This window comes from Topomyia yanbarensis, chromosome 3 (assembly GCF_030247195.1).
Source record: "Topomyia yanbarensis strain Yona2022 chromosome 3, ASM3024719v1, whole genome shotgun sequence".
Lineage (NCBI taxonomy): Eukaryota > Metazoa > Arthropoda > Insecta > Diptera > Culicidae > Topomyia > Topomyia yanbarensis.
Window position 1 is genome coordinate 6,378,275 of NC_080672.1, and position 16,063 is coordinate 6,394,337.

General features: G+C 36.7%; 1 protein-coding gene across 10 annotated transcripts in view; it reads right to left on the reverse strand.

The window, feature by feature from the left end:
• The window catches only part of LOC131692760 (uncharacterized), a 123,302-nt gene that overhangs the window by 15,872 nt on the left and 91,367 nt on the right, over window positions 1-16,063 (reverse strand). For 2 of the 10 annotated variants that reach the window (XM_058980006.1, XM_058980003.1), the window contains exon 1: window positions 7,346-8,544. The exons of 2 other annotated variants lie outside the window; for them this stretch is intronic. Coding sequence is in view for 2 of the 8 variants with exons in the window: in XM_058980001.1 (XP_058835984.1) it covers window positions 695-764 (70 nt within the window). In the remaining 6 variants the exon portion in view is untranslated. Of the gene's footprint in view, window positions 1-694; window positions 851-1,227; window positions 1,777-7,345; window positions 8,545-8,595; window positions 8,933-16,063 lie in introns of those variants that run through there. 6 more of the 10 variants (XM_058980001.1, XM_058980009.1, XM_058980007.1 and 3 more) reach the window with 6 other exon arrangements.

Genomic DNA, 16,063 nt, shown 5'->3' on the forward strand with positions numbered 1-16,063 from the left:
TGAGCAATAAAATGGAACCGTAATGGATTACGTATCCGTGTGTATTACACTTGTCTACGAATATCGTATAATTAGCTAAATTAACCCAAAAACACAGTGCAAATATACGCGTATCCACGTATATGTCTGGTAGACTGTTATCGGTACCATCATCAAATATATAGTGCATTATTTTCTAGTAAATAAGTCGAGTTTGTTGTCTGAAGATGATGAAATTCTTTTGGATTCACCTTACATCTAGGGAAGATAAGTTGCAACTGTTTTCCAGAGTAAACATCTGGAATTATATTTTTGATTACCTTTTCGCAGTAGAAGTAGAGGCTATCGGGGAATCAAAACGCGAAATTACTAACCTTGCTAAGCTTATGGGCAATGCATAAATGACGTAGCATTTTGTGGGGTAGGGGATATACCAAATTTGTAACGAAGTGTAACGATAGGGAACGTAGGGTCAGAAGATGTGCGACATAGCATTAAGTTTTTGATTTTTTTGACGTGCATCCAAACCTATTAACTGGAGAAAACAATTTAATGTACCTCCATTCCTAAGAAAAGTAGATTTAAATTTACACAAGTTACTTTTCACGTGGTTATTCATGTGGTAAGTTTTTCGATTCGCGGAATCGCTTGCAAAAAAACGAATAGGTGTTATTCTCTTAAGCGTTTCAGTGATCGTATGACTTGTTATACCAACCATATTCGTTTTGGATCTTCCTGTTCACCCGCTGATGATTTTTGATCTGCCGCACTGTTTTAACACGCATAGTTGGCTTTGGTTCCTAGCGGCAATTGCGTTCCACCCTGTTCGGAAATGATCATTTTTTGCCCAACCGCCTTCTCACTATATATCGGAACGGGTGCATATTTTTGCACTAAGCTTTTCCACATAGGTAACACACACTCGGAATTTACGATGGAAGGAACATAGGCAGAATTGAATGAAAAACAAGACGCGACCGACCGCACATTAGTTTGTTCCGTGTGCGGCGTTATTCTCGTGTGCTATCCGGCTAAAGTTCGTTCTTGGGCTATTGAGCTTAATTAAAAACTAAAAGAAATCGCGTAGCAAATTATCGTCTGTTTTGCTTCGAGATATGGTTTAAACTGTGATAAAACTAAATTATGAGCAAAAAAATCTCCAGTGGTGTGGGATAGTTTCGCAGCCACCACTACCGTGATTGCAATAATACTAGCAACTGTTATTGTTTTGTATTGCGATAAAGTTACCGTGAAAAAGGCAGACAGACAATGGGTTGCTGAGCTGAGAAATCCATTTCCATTTTTTAGGTGGAAAAGCTAAAGCACACATTGAGATCATTTTTGTTCAAAACCACGGGTGAAGCGCCAACAGCACTTAACTTTTGCGCACCCCCCGTTCGAGGCGTTTCATTACGTGTTTCTCAACGGTGCAACTCGTGAAAAATAATTGAGAAAGTTCCAACAATTGTAGCTCGGAGATGCTCACAGGTTCGTGCGGGTGTTTTTATTGTGATTAATTCGCTGATGATTATTTTCCGCTAATTACTTGGGAACACGTGATTGGAAGGCCTAGCCTAGAGCGAAACAAACGCGTGAGTATCCAAATCAGCCTCGGGTGCTACCTTGTGTTAATGTTTATCAGTTTTCGAACCGCGATACGCGACAACACAAGGAAAACATAACCTTTGGAACGACACTGCTAAAAGTACGCGTGGTGTATCTTCACTGGTTTCTCGAACTACAATAACCAACCACATAACTACGGTAGTTTTTCGTTCGTTCGTCTGGCTGAATGCCCCCGGTCTTTGTTTCTTCTATACTTCTGGCTTGGTTGGATGGCTTAGTGCCGAGAGAACCACCGACCGTCGCCGCATCGTTCGTCATCAGCATCGGTGGTAAAGTTAGACTTATGTTAAACAATTGATTTAAATTTCACATCCCAGTGATTTTGATGTGGAAAAGTTATTACCAGTGGAAGAAGTGTTTTAAACTCACACATACTAACATACTAGTTTGTTTGTTGAGACAGTGCGAATTACGGTCAGTGTAGCGGGATTGAGGGGGATGTATATACAGAGAAACGATGAAGGTGGATACGGATGTGAATTGTGGGACGAGAATAAACCGCAAATGATAAGTTCGAATTAAATTTAAGTTCGAATTAAATGTGAGAAATATAATGTAGTTCTTCTAGTAAATCTTTGATAAAAACGGTGATTGAAATCGAACTACAGAGGAATATTCTAAAAGTAGACTTTCAACCGCATCTCAGTACATAAAATATAAATTAAGTAATTCAGTGACCTGACCATGCTCAAATGAATGGATCACTGTATCTATCGTTTATAACGATAGCGTTAAACTGAAATGCCCCTCTTACTAGAAAACAAAAACAGGCTTTTGCGAATAAAATGCATCGTATTATCGTGGTTTCCAGAGATTGAAATATGCACTTAGGCGAATGACCACTTCGGTTAAAGCCTATAAATAAATAAATAAATAAATAAATAAATAAATATGCACTCATTTCATCGACAAGCAGTTAATCGCCCATTCTTTTTATCCTTAGTAGACAGGGACTTGTCTTTTCGTTGATTATGAAATTTCGGAAAGTTGCTGACAATGCAATGCGATATGGAAGCGCGAAAATTTCGCGGTTCCAAATCATGTGATAAAATAAGTGCAAGAAAAAGAAGTAATTCATTCATAGCAATTATTTTTCAACATTTCTACAGTATTTTGATTCTAAAATTAAATACGAATACTCATTTATGCATTTTTATACGGAAGCAGTGGTAGTTCTACAAATTAGCTTTGGTCGCAAAAATCATCTCATATTATACCGTGAAAAGATAAGGTCGGATGCTACCTTTCCACGAAGAGTTGAGCAGCAAAAAACGTGGCATCACATGCATGCTTTTTTTTGCTGGTCGAATTAGGTGGAATACCGCCTATTTCTGCTCACGAGTGGGAAAATTTTGAATTCTGATCTTATATTTTACAAAAAGTTAAATCGCATCTTGTCATATTAGAAGTCTGGTGATTAATCCACCTTAAAGTAATTGCGGAACATTTACTCTTTATGATTGACGAACATGTCATACCAATGAATGCTGACAAAGCATATTTGAATTTATAGCAACTCTATAAATAGACTGAACATTTTTGATTAGATGGAACCTTACTTCTTGCGGTTTGATGCAACGTGCCCATAAAATGAACAAGCCGTAATCATTCTACACTTTCCCAGTCTTTGAGTTAAATAATAGAAATATAAAAGATGAGCCAGTAAACATCAAGATGGTTATATTTTACAATGACGATTCAAGTAATTATATATAGCGGAGCAGCCGGTTTATAGCAACACTTCGTACAGGTAGGATAATTTTTTTTTTTTGATATAGATATATCTTTAAATTTGGAATGAGCTTTTGCAATACCGCCTGAGTGATGTCTTATTGATTGAAAATTGATACGAAACACTTGAAATTATTCTTCTGTAAATAGCTTTAATATTTTTATTCGTTACCAAATTGGCTTCTTAATGTGGAAGATTTTAATATAACTAGTATCAAATGTTTACGAAAAAATCGTAATTATTTGGTCAATACTACCCTGAGATATGTTTATGATTCAATTAGTTTGTTGAACATATTCGTTGTATTCCTTTCCGGGAATATCCTGGATTGATCAGGAATTGAACCCGATATCTGGTTATACCAGAAGGAGTCACCAAGCCCTAGTATTAGCAGAAGAGACAATCATGTATTTAGTTTTAGCAACATTTAACTATAATTGTTCAAATTTTAACCAACGAGCAAGGGAGTGCAAATCTTCGTTCAAATGCGCCACGGCTTCCTTAGTTGCAATGAACAGAACAGTGTCGTCAGCAAGCAAATTTAAGTCATAAAATCGCTACTTGTCATTTATATACATAATAAATAAAATAGGGCCTAAGACGCTTCCTTGCGACACGCCAAGAGGATTGCCGAGAGGACTAGATACAAAATCGTTAAAACTAGTTTTATGGGTTCTATCACATAAATAGTTTTCATACAACTTATGCGCTATCCCTCCGATACCAAATCGCTTTAAAGTTCTCAAAAGTAATGGTCTCAAAAGCGCGTTTCAGATCAAAACATGCAGTAAAAATAGTTTCTTTAACCTCGATTTTCTCCCATTTTGCTAACACTAGATTCAAAGCGGTTTCGCAAGAGTGTCCCTCTCGGTATCCCGATTGCACCGGAATTAGCAGATTATAATCATTCAAATAATTCATCAGTCCCTTAACAACCAATTCTAAAATTTTCTCTGATGTGTGCAACATGTTAATGGGGTAGTACTCTTCGGCTTTATCCGTCCCAGTAACTTTCAGAATAGGAATCGTAAGCGATTCCTTCCAAACTGTCGGCACGTGCCCAGTTTGTAGCGATTCATTTACAAGGTCATCGTGTCCGATGACATGAAAGCAATCCTGTATCACTTTGGCGTTGACATTATTGATGCCAGCCGATTTTCCCAAAGAAAAACAAATATCCTTCAACTGTTTGAAAGTGATTGGGTGTAATCCATCAAATCTACAGTTAATATTAATCGTCTGTGTTATTTCTACAGGTCCACTGACCAGCTCTACACTTTGATTGATCAGTTGCACACTGGTAGCGAAATAACTGTTCAATTTTTCAGCAATTATTCGTTCAGATTGTTCTTCTACCCCGTTAAAAGTGATGGACTGCGTGGAACCAGGTTTAGGTTTAATTAAATTCTTTAGGATTTTCCATAATTTTTTGCTGTTGTTTTGATGTTGATCGATCTTCCTTTGAATATATTCACATTTGATCTCCTTCAAGGCCCGTGAATTAATATTTCGCGCGTGTGTGTACCCATTCCAAAGACGTTAGCTATTATTTCTGCAAAATTTCTTGTACTTTTTATTCCTTTTACGTTTCAGGCGCAAAAGATCTAAAGAGTACCAGCTGTTAATAAATTAACAAACTTTTGAGAAACTAAACAATCCATACACTCTTTTCATGTTTTCGTGAACTGGTTCATGACACCTCGTACAATAGCCACGACAAACCATTCGTGCTTGCGAAAAAGCCTTCAAAATCAAGGTATATTATTCATGGATCTGATCTGTGAACTGGTTCATGATTCCTAGTACATGATATACGATCTTTCTTGCGTGCTTGTGATATTCAGAAAATATCCCTAATCATTTTCAATTTCATGTAACATGGTAATGAAATTTTCGCGTGAACTATTTCACAAATTATTCGTGGAATCATTTTTGTTCCATGAACTATTTCATGAAATGTCATATAAGTCCAGCTACTAGCAGTCAGTAATAGGTACAAGCAGTAGAAAACTATGAGGGCCTCGAACATCGGTATTAATTTAATCAGTGTGTGATGTTTAGGTAGAAAACGAAATCTGAGCACCAAAAATAAAATATCACGATAACCCGTGTGTAAGCCACGAAAATCGTGATATCAAAAATCTTGCCTATGATCCTGTAATCATGAACATAAAACACTACTTGTGACTAAAATATCAGGATTACGTGAAAAGAAATTACGAAAATCGTGAATAACATCCTGAAATCATGTCTCTACATGCGACAGTTACCAAAACTGTAACGTGTAACAAACTCTACTAAAGTTTTGTGAATATCAAATCCCACAATATTGAAAAAAACATTGCTATAAATTTCAAGGATTGTTTGACAAACTTCAAACTAGTATTTTTGGGACGAACTTGGAACTACGGAGAAGTCCTAGAATATCAGGAAAACTCCTAAAATTATCAAAGAACTGTTTCGAAACTTGGGAAGTACCACCAACTTCAATCAATTGCTGTGAGTTTTTACGAAATTCGGTTAAAATCTACGAAACATAAGGTTGCTCAACTAACTTCAGGGATATTCTTCTAATGTCAAGAAAACCCTAATACTTTCAAAGAAAATCTAAATATTTCTGGGGAGTCTATCTTACTGAATCTTATAGAATTCCCTACCAATTCTATGTAAACTCTACGGCCTTGAAGAGACTATTGTATACTTCATGTAAATCATATAAAGCTCAGTAAAGTTCTACGATCTTCTATGGATTTAATGAAGTGTCCTGAGCTTCAAAAAAGCCTAACGAATATTGTTCGCAATCTTCGGAAAATGCCTGCAAAGACGGGGAAGACTACAAAACACAAAGAACTTAATGAAGTATTCAGAGAAGACTTTAATAATTTGACGGAAATCCCCCGAGAGGTGTTTTTCATTCAATCTGTCTATTTGACAGGGCAAGAATTGCCGAGAAGTAATTAGAAACTCTGTCGACTACTGCAGAATTCAGGGTAGTCTTCCACTTTCGTGCAATTTCTACGAATTTATAGGAATAAATTGACGAAAAATACAGCTGATGTACTATAAGAAACACTGCATTTGTCTGCATAAAATCTCAGGCTCGTTTGTTGAGTTGTGTATGGTTTGGGTTGACGCAGTTAGTCTGTTGTTGAGTTGAACCAAATCGAAATTTTATATATAAAAAACCCGAAAATTCATTAAGAACGGACCACTACAACCATTAAACTTAAATTAAAATTGTCTTTGTGGTCATCACCATGTAAAAAGATCTTATTTGCCGATCAATACGAATTTTTAAATGGTGGTTACTAGCCATACAGGCTAGTTTTATGAACATTGTTATTGGTATCAATTGCGAAACTCAATTTGTACTGTGCATGAAAAAAGTAAGTAACAATTGATTGAACAGTCACAACATTTAATTCCCGGGACTCTCACTGGAACTAAAGAACAAAAAAAATGTTCATCATTTCGAATCTTGTATCATCCAATTGCTTGTAACTGTTTCCCAAGTTTAGTTCTAGAACTGGTAACAAGTCGAATAAGAAATTTTATATTGTGAAGTAAAACCATTGTTCGTTTACAGTTTTGCAATGAATCGACTCGAGGAACTCTATTTTTGTTTATGATAATTGGCGGTGAACCCGTTATCGGGCATCAATATTATTTCTGATTAGCTGGTTGTGACTACGATAAAAATTCCTGCATGAATTGCTTCAATTTAATGAACTGCAAAAGATAGATATGATTTGAACAATCAATGAGTAATACTCTATGAAACGAATCAGATTCAAAGTAGCAGTACATTCAATTAAGCAACTTTTGAGTGCTAAAATTAGCATTCACGCGAAGTATGCCAATCACAGTAGGTATAATTTTAATTGTCCTTATGTCGCGATTTATCGACTTGATCACAATAAGGCGATCAAAGTAGACGGTGAAACCAAAAAAAAAAAAAAAAACAGTACCGAACACAGCGACCAAACATTGTTGGCTCAAAAAACTTACCACGCTTAGTAGACTTCGATGCGAATTGTTCCCATCATTGTGCTGATTCTCAATGTAGTTTGACGTGCCGTGTGGCGGTGGCAAAAGCTTTTCATTGCAAGCGACGATCCATCACCTGCTGCCAGTCCTCCTTGCTCAGCTAGGTGTATATAACGTTTTTTTTTCTTTTGAGAAACGAACACTAGTCCAATATGGCACGCACCCGTTTCCAAAATGACAATGTACCTTACTTCGTAGAATTTTTTTTTATTATTTTCACTGTTTCATTTAGCTTCATCCACTGTTCAACATTCACGCAAATGACGCTTTGATCCGCATCAGCTAGTCAACACGCATGTGTGTATATCTGGCGTTCTAAAAGCAAAGCACACTCACCGGCTTGTTTCACTGATTACCCGAGCGCCTGCTAAGGTCAAAAAACTTGGTCAATAGCTGTAAAAAAACACTGGATCGCTTGTACTGTATATTTACTCTTCCATCGTACAATATCCAATGACACGCACCTGTTGTGTTCACAATGCGTTTTTTGTGAATCTAAGCAAGTCATGAGCATCGAAAGCACAACTCAGGTCACCTAAAACCGTACGATTCATTCCGATAGTTGTGGCCTTTAAGGTTCATAACATACACAAGCAATATAATTTTTCGCTATCAAAATCGCTCCAGGTTTCTGCTTTCTTCACAACTTTGTTCGAAATTTTCAGACCACAAAACATTGAGCGGGTTTGCTGTCGGTGTCTTGATCCACTAATCCCATTCGATTGCACTCACTTCCCGTGGGGAAAGATGGCAACCAAAATTGGCGAAATTTTTGTGTAGCTAAATAACGCACACGCACACTTTTGAAAGTCTATGCTGAAAACTCTACCGCTAATTTACACGGACAAGCCAAACGAAAAAAAGAGTTAATTAGCTGAGCTAGAGATATTCCTGGAGTTGATGCTTATAACAGGTTTCCTTAATCATCATTTCTCCCCACATCTAAAACCGAGATAGATTGAAACAATTCGTGCGCCTCAATTTGAATGGTAGTGGTGGATTATGATGGGCGACCGATGACTGACTGAGTGTTGGTGTTGTATTTTTATGCTGGTTCGAGGTGACGATAAAAAATATATGTGAAAGAAGAACCACACATGAAGAACAGCACCAAAACCACTCAATGAAGATCGGGTGCAAGCAGGTAGCGACTTCAACGACTGGTGCGTACTCTCTTTAATGTAGGTACAGAAACACAATACACATCCTACCACATACAGCATAAACGGGAAACAGCAACAGGTTTGTTGGGGCACCTTCTCGAGCTTTGAAACGCAATAAAGATCACTTTCGTTAACTTCACACACTATCTATCATACACTTCAATCAGTTGTTACACTATTCTACTGCTTGTCCTTTCTAAAAAGTACAAACCGTCACTCCAGCGAAGTAACATACGGGAAAACGGTTGAAAGCTCGCACTACACACCTTTCACCCTGATCACGGTTCGAGTTGTTATGACCTTACTTTTTGGTCGTCGCAGTGAGCCATGATGCGGATCGTCGATTTGCACTCCATTGGAGAAAGAGAGTCTAAAATATAGCCCACTGCTGCCTGCGATCAAACTGGTGGAGTGGCTGTATGAATGTGTTCTATTCATTCAAGTCTTGAACCGGAGCCCAGTCCATCGACTTTTTCCCCGTTACGACGACGATCGCGATGGCGGGTTTGGTTTGATCGAAAAACTAAATGAGGTGCAAGCGCGTGGTGAAAAAATTACGATCACTGCCGTGTAGATGTATTGTGTTTGGCATGGCTGCGTTCGTCAGCGGTCACTTTTTGAATCTTAGCGACTGGTATTTTTTTCAAATCGCTTCTATGATACATCTCAATTTGAAAACTATAACTTTTTTTGTTATTTTTAAATCTCATTTGCAAACCGAAAATTTCACTGATATTCATCAAATTTAGATCATCGCAGATCATATTTCTGCCATACCTTCTGCAATTAATTCTTTCATCCGTTTCTTGACGTAATTGCTACTCAATGATGCGTGTAGGCAGCAAAGCTTGTTGTTTTAGCATATTTTTTTTCCTTCTTGTTTAATTCACACGGCTGAATGTGTTAGCATAACTGAGCCGTGGAATTTTTATGATTTTTATACTATGTAAAAATTAGAATTAACTTTCAAAATCCCTGCATATCGGGTCTTGTTGCCGCAGCTTGCTTGTTGACATCCTCTTTCTTGGCGGTGAAATATTAGCTACCTAGCTAGTTGTCTACCGCACCTTGGAGGTTATTCAGTCCAGTCCTGTCTCGCGTTTTTGCTCACGTTCATGTCGTCATCGGTACTGCATTCATGATGCTCACGGTCGTATGTTCATATTTTTTCTTGTATTTACGGCTCGTTGTTGTAAATTCATTTCCATCGGCATTTGATTCTTTAGAGATTGTGTTGGTTGTTGGTTTGGAGGCATTTGGTGTAATCGTTGTTACTTCGCTGTTGGTAATGACGGTTGGTTTAGTGGTACTGGGCTCGACCGTTGTTTTAGCTGGTGCTTGTTACTACCCGCGGCATTATTCAGCTCAGATTTCCTTTTGAATGAGTGCTGTTGTTACATAGAACGCACTTCCATATTCGAGAAAATATGTATAAAATACTTGTATAAATAATTGAATGAAATACCGTTGAAAAACTTTCGCTGCCATACCAGTATATTCCAAACTAGCGGTATAAGCTGTCGATTCAGTCAAACCTTTACCTTTGAATAATCTATTTGATTTTACACAATTCATTAGCTTGAGATGGATGTTTGCTCTGTACATTTTTAATAGTAGTATAGTAGCTGAAACTGACGTAAGATTGAGAAATCGGTGGTCACTGATGCCTATAGCGATTTTTTTTGCTTCTGTTTTGTGCTAGGTCAGAAGATATACTGACCACCTAATTCTGAACTCGCTTTGTATGAACAACATGCTGCCTATATCAATCAACTATATGATCAAATTGGTACCAACGATAGGGTGGTAGTTTTAGGTGACTACAATTTACCATTGCTACGTTAGAGCATCGATGACGAAGTAGGATGTTTTATTCCTATTGATGCCTCCAATTGCAATCCAATTCCAATGGGAAGGTTAAAGTATGACGAAACTGTATGCAATGAAGATAGTTTACCCTGGGAAACTAAAAAACGACAGACAAAACTTACCAATGAACTTGCCAATGAACTGCTGCGTGGGATTCTTGAAACGGTTTTCGAAACCTTGTTGGAAGCTTTTATCATACGCTGTAAAACCATTCCAAGCCACCGAGACATCAGGGGTATTCAAGTGACATCGCAACGATTCTCAAAACTGCATTCCATTCGGAGAAAGTATGAAACTTTATTTGAATCAATGAAAATAAAATTGCGCATAATATACATCGAGGGAACCATCGTCTGATAAATGATTATTGCCGAACTTAATGTCATCAAACTGTGTAAATTCCATGTTAGTTTGAATTCGCAGGGAAACTTTTTATCTTTTTTTTGCGTTGCGTAGAATTTCTTTTGGCTGACCATCAAACTTGTAAATCATTCTACAAAGTTATTCGTTCATCCTTGCAGTAATTTACGGTTGCTGTTCACCGACTAGAGACTATTTCCAACTTCGAACAACATTTCCGCCCACCTTACCAATTCAATCCATCTTCGAAGACAGTTTATCGGCAACCAACGACCCCCTTGAACAACCAAACAATATCAAAGCAATAAAGGATAATAAAACCCTAAAGACGCGCACACACTTGCAATAGCAATGGAGACAAATTTTCTTTTCCTTGCCGATAGCTCGTGTTCGCCCTTGAGACAAAACCAATAATGCGGTTACGAGTTTGGGCTTAGTGAATGGTCAACTTTGGTACAGGAATAAAAACTGATAGGCGTTTACTTATCCTAGCAGTGATACATAGTATCTCTGAACTGAGAATGACTATGCGACATGATTTCACGGAAAAACGGTGGACTGGAAAATTCTTCGTCGAGGATGCTTGATGTATGGTTTCGAAAACGATAATTTAATTTTAACTATATGCAGGGTGGCTATGTGAAACTTATTTGTAAAACCCAAATCATTTTATTTCCTTTCTATGTCGCGTGCAATAACATGTAAAAGTAATCAAATTGCAATGTATATAGTTTAGTTAAAATGTTTTGACCTTGAATTTGACCACGGACCGTACTCTTTACTCTTTACTCTTTACTCTTTACTCTTTACTCTTTACTCTTTACTCTTTACTCTTTACTCTTTACTCTTTACTCTTTACTCTTTACTCTTTACTCTTTACTCTTTACTCTTTACTCTTTACTCTTTACTCTTTACTCTTTACTCTTTACTCTTTACTCTTTACTCTTTACTCTTTACTCTTTACTCTTTACTCTTTACTCTTTACTCTTTACTCTTTACTCTTTACTCTTTACTCTTTACTCTTTACTCTTTACTCTTTACTCTTTACTCTTTACTCTTTACTCTTTACTCTTTACTCTTTACTCTTTACTCTTTACTCTTTACTCTTTACTCTTTACTCTTTACTCTTTACTCTTTACTCTTTACTCTTTACTCTTTACTCTTTACTCTTTACTCTTTACTCTTTACTCTTTACTCTTTACTCTTTACTCTTTACTCTTTACTCTTTACTCTTTACTCTTTACTCTTTACTCTTTACTCTTTACTCTTTACTCTTTACTCTTTACTCTTTACTCTTTACTCTTTACTCTTTACTCTTTACTCTTTACTCTTTACTCTTTACTCTTTACTCTTTACTCTTTACTCTTTACTCTTTACTCTTTACTCTTTACTCTTTACTCTTTACTCTTTACTCTTTACTCTTTACTCTTTACTCTTTACTCTTTACTCTTTACTCTTTACTCTTTACTCTTTACTCTTTACTCTTTACTCTTTACTCTTTACTCTTTACTCTTTACTCTTTACTCTTTACTCTTTACTCTTTACTCTTTACTCTTTACTCTTTACTCTTTACTCTTTACTCTTTACTCTTTACTCTTTACTCTTTACTCTTTACTCTTTACTCTTTACTCTTTACTCTTTACTCTTTACTCTTTACTCTTTACTCTTTACTCTTTACTCTTTACTCTTTACTCTTTACTCTTTACTCTTTACTCTTTACTCTTTACTCTTTACTCTTTACTCTTTACTCTTTACTCTTTACTCTTTACTCTTTACTCTTTACTCTTTACTCTTTACTCTTTACTCTTTACTCTTTACTCTTTACTCTTTACTCTTTACTCTTTACTCTTTACTCTTTACTCTTTACTCTTTACTCTTTACTCTTTACTCTTTACTCTTTACTCTTTACTCTTTACTCTTTACTCTTTACTCTTTACTCTTTACTCTTTACTCTTTACTCTTTACTCTTTACTCTTTACTCTTTACTCTTTACTCTTTACTCTTTACTCTTTACTCTTTACTCTTTACTCTTTACTCTTTACTCTTTACTCTTTACTCTTTACTCTTTACTCTTTACTCTTTACTCTTTACTCTTTACTCTTTACTCTTTACTCTTTACTCTTTACTCTTTACTCTTTACTCTTTACTCTTTACTCTTTACTCTTTACTCTTTACTCTTTACTCTTTACTCTTTACTCTTTACTCTTTACTCTTTACTCTTTACTCTTTACTCTTTACTCTTTACTCTTTACTCTTTACTCTTTACTCTTTACTCTTTACTCTTTACTCTTTACTCTTTACTCTTTACTCTTTACTCTTTACTCTTTACTCTTTACTCTTTACTCTTTACTCTTTACTCTTTACTCTTTACTCTTTACTCTTTACTCTTTACTCTTTACTCTTTACTCTTTACTCTTTACTCTTTACTCTTTACTCTTTACTCTTTACTCTTTACTCTTTACTCTTTACTCTTTACTCTTTACTCTTTACTCTTTACTCTTTACTCTTTACTCTTTACTCTTTACTCTTTACTCTTTACTCTTTACTCTTTACTCTTTACTCTTTACTCTTTACTCTTTACTCTTTACTCTTTACTCTTTACTCTTTACTCTTTACTCTTTACTCTTTACTCTTTACTCTTTACTCTTTACTCTTTACTCTTTACTCTTTACTCTTTACTCTTTACTCTTTACTCTTTACTCTTTACTCTTTACTCTTTACTCTTTACTCTTTACTCTTTACTCTTTACTCTTTACTCTTTACTCTTTACTCTTTACTCTTTACTCTTTACTCTTTACTCTTTACTCTTTACTCTTTACTCTTTACTCTTTACTCTTTACTCTTTACTCTTTACTCTTTACTCTTTACTCTTTACTCTTTACTCTTTACTCTTTACTCTTTACTCTTTACTCTTTACTCTTTACTCTTTACTCTTTACTCTTTACTCTTTACTCTTTACTCTTTACTCTTTACTCTTTACTCTTTATTCTTTACTATCTTAATTTATCGATTTCTTCTTCACATTTTCCCTGCCAAAAGGTACAAAATGTTCAAAAACACGCCAAGCAACAAAACGGAAAAAGACAAAACTTCCTACATTTCTTTGTAATTGCCAAACTGATTACAACATGTACCGCGAATGAGGACCTCCCATCACAACCCACCCAAACTAATCATTTAGTCCCACCGTATCAATTAAGCTAATTGCATAACTAACAGGCGGGAATGAAGTTGCTTCCAATTGAAAAAAAACAGCAGGGGTCGAATCGTGTGCTGTGTATAAACATCCCATACACATACAGACAAGCCGTCTGTTCAGAGGAGTTAGGTCAAAACTTTTTTATCCCAATATTGGCTAACAGTATGAGATGTTTTCCATGGAGATCGAATAGATACGATGGCGGGACAAGATGATGCTGATTAAAAGCTTCCTGAATATCTGCGGTGCACACAAGGTCTAGAATATCATGGAGCTACGAATACGTGTGTGTGCTTGCATAAGGTGTTCCAGAAAACTGAATGTACGGCAAATAATTTCCTTTGACAGGTTGAAAGCTTTTTGTTTCACTTGACATGATGAGAAGGTAGTATCTAGGATACTAGGATGGAAGATTCATATCATCCAATTACACAGGAACTTTTCTACTGACTCGAGTGATACACTTTAAGCATAGCGAGATATAACGTTTTGTAGATTTAGGAACATATGATATATGTAAAATACGTATTTTTATCGCCATAGAATTCATACTAAGACCAAATAAATGGGATGCGCGACATTTAAAAAAACATATTCAGTTTGCGGTAAGAAACTCAGGACAAAATATATAACCCAGCATGACCCTATTTTTTATTTAGATTCAGATAGAAGAAAAAACACTTGCTCTTTCACCAAGTAGTAGTATACGCCCGTGTGTGCATCGGAACTTGTGACTGGTGAGTGCTCTTAGTGTATTGATTTTCAGTATCACCACCGACCGAATATTAGGTACGAAAGCGGCACCTCGACAGTAGGCCCAACCAGTAGAGCACTCCCTGGTTGAACGGGAGAAAAGAGTTACCCTTTACTGACGATGATGGGGAGGGTTGAAACAGCCAACCTGTATGGGTGTCGGTCGTCCATTCCGGCGCATTTGTGGCCAGGAAGTGCATGAGGATTTATTCAGCTCTATATGCTCACGGCCTGTTTTTGCTCTTGTGCTCGGGGGCACTTCACGCTGTTGTTCGTGTTTTAGTTTCTCGCTCGGCGCTAGGAGCGCAGGCAGATGCCGCGAATCGAGGCCATCATCATCATCACCATCATCATCGGCAGGATCAAGAGTAGAAGCAATAGTGCTTCGAAGCGGGTGTTGATATTAGATGAAAGCGAAAATCTGAATCAATTTTTGTCACTTTCCTCGACTAAATCTGCTTCGAACTGCTTTCTGCTTCTATTTTTGGCGCGGCAATCGCCCACACAATAGGGCAGCTTTCCAATGGTATATCGTAAGCTACTGACTGGCTGGCGGGGATCAAAGAAATATAGAAACCCTCTTGAGCCCAAGTATGCAAATGCCGTCGAGCTTATGGTTTGGGACAGTAGAAGCAAATTACATGCAAATACTTTTGCATGGATGGGCGAGAGGGCGGAAAAAGCATGATAAAAGAGCCGATCAAATTAAAGCTTATTGTACACAACACACAGCTTACGTGTGGTTGAACAACAGAAAAATCAAATTAAACAGTCACCTGAAGATGTCTGGTATAGTTCTGGGTCGTGTTAGAAGCTAACCGAAAATAAAAGCCTTTGCATAGCATGTGCGGTTCAATCACATATTCGTCGTGTGTTTTATTTTGTGGGTGGGATAAACACTAAAGTAAGTTTTCCTTGAAAATCGGTTACACCTTCTTCACCATCGAACTCGTGCGAAAGAGAAACTTTCACGTATTGCTTTTTTTTTCTTTTTTAACCTTTCCAAGAAGATATATAAATAGATGCCCACAGGATCTTACAGATAAAAATTGGTTTTAGTATCTCAAACGAAGGTTTTCCAACATTTCGTAAACTTTCTGCGATACAGCGTTGGTGTTGAATTCTCATCCTACTGCATATATTTATTATATACATTGGTTATTGGGCGAGTTTGGATTTGCTTTCCAGCAAGTTCACTGTTCTACTAAAACGGCTATTTAGCGACGCCCTCACCCGCGCCATTGAAACCACCGACTCCCACATATATACATATAATAAATACCAGGTACACCAGTGTTTTAAGTAAATAAATGTTCTATCGAATTGCAAGAGCGA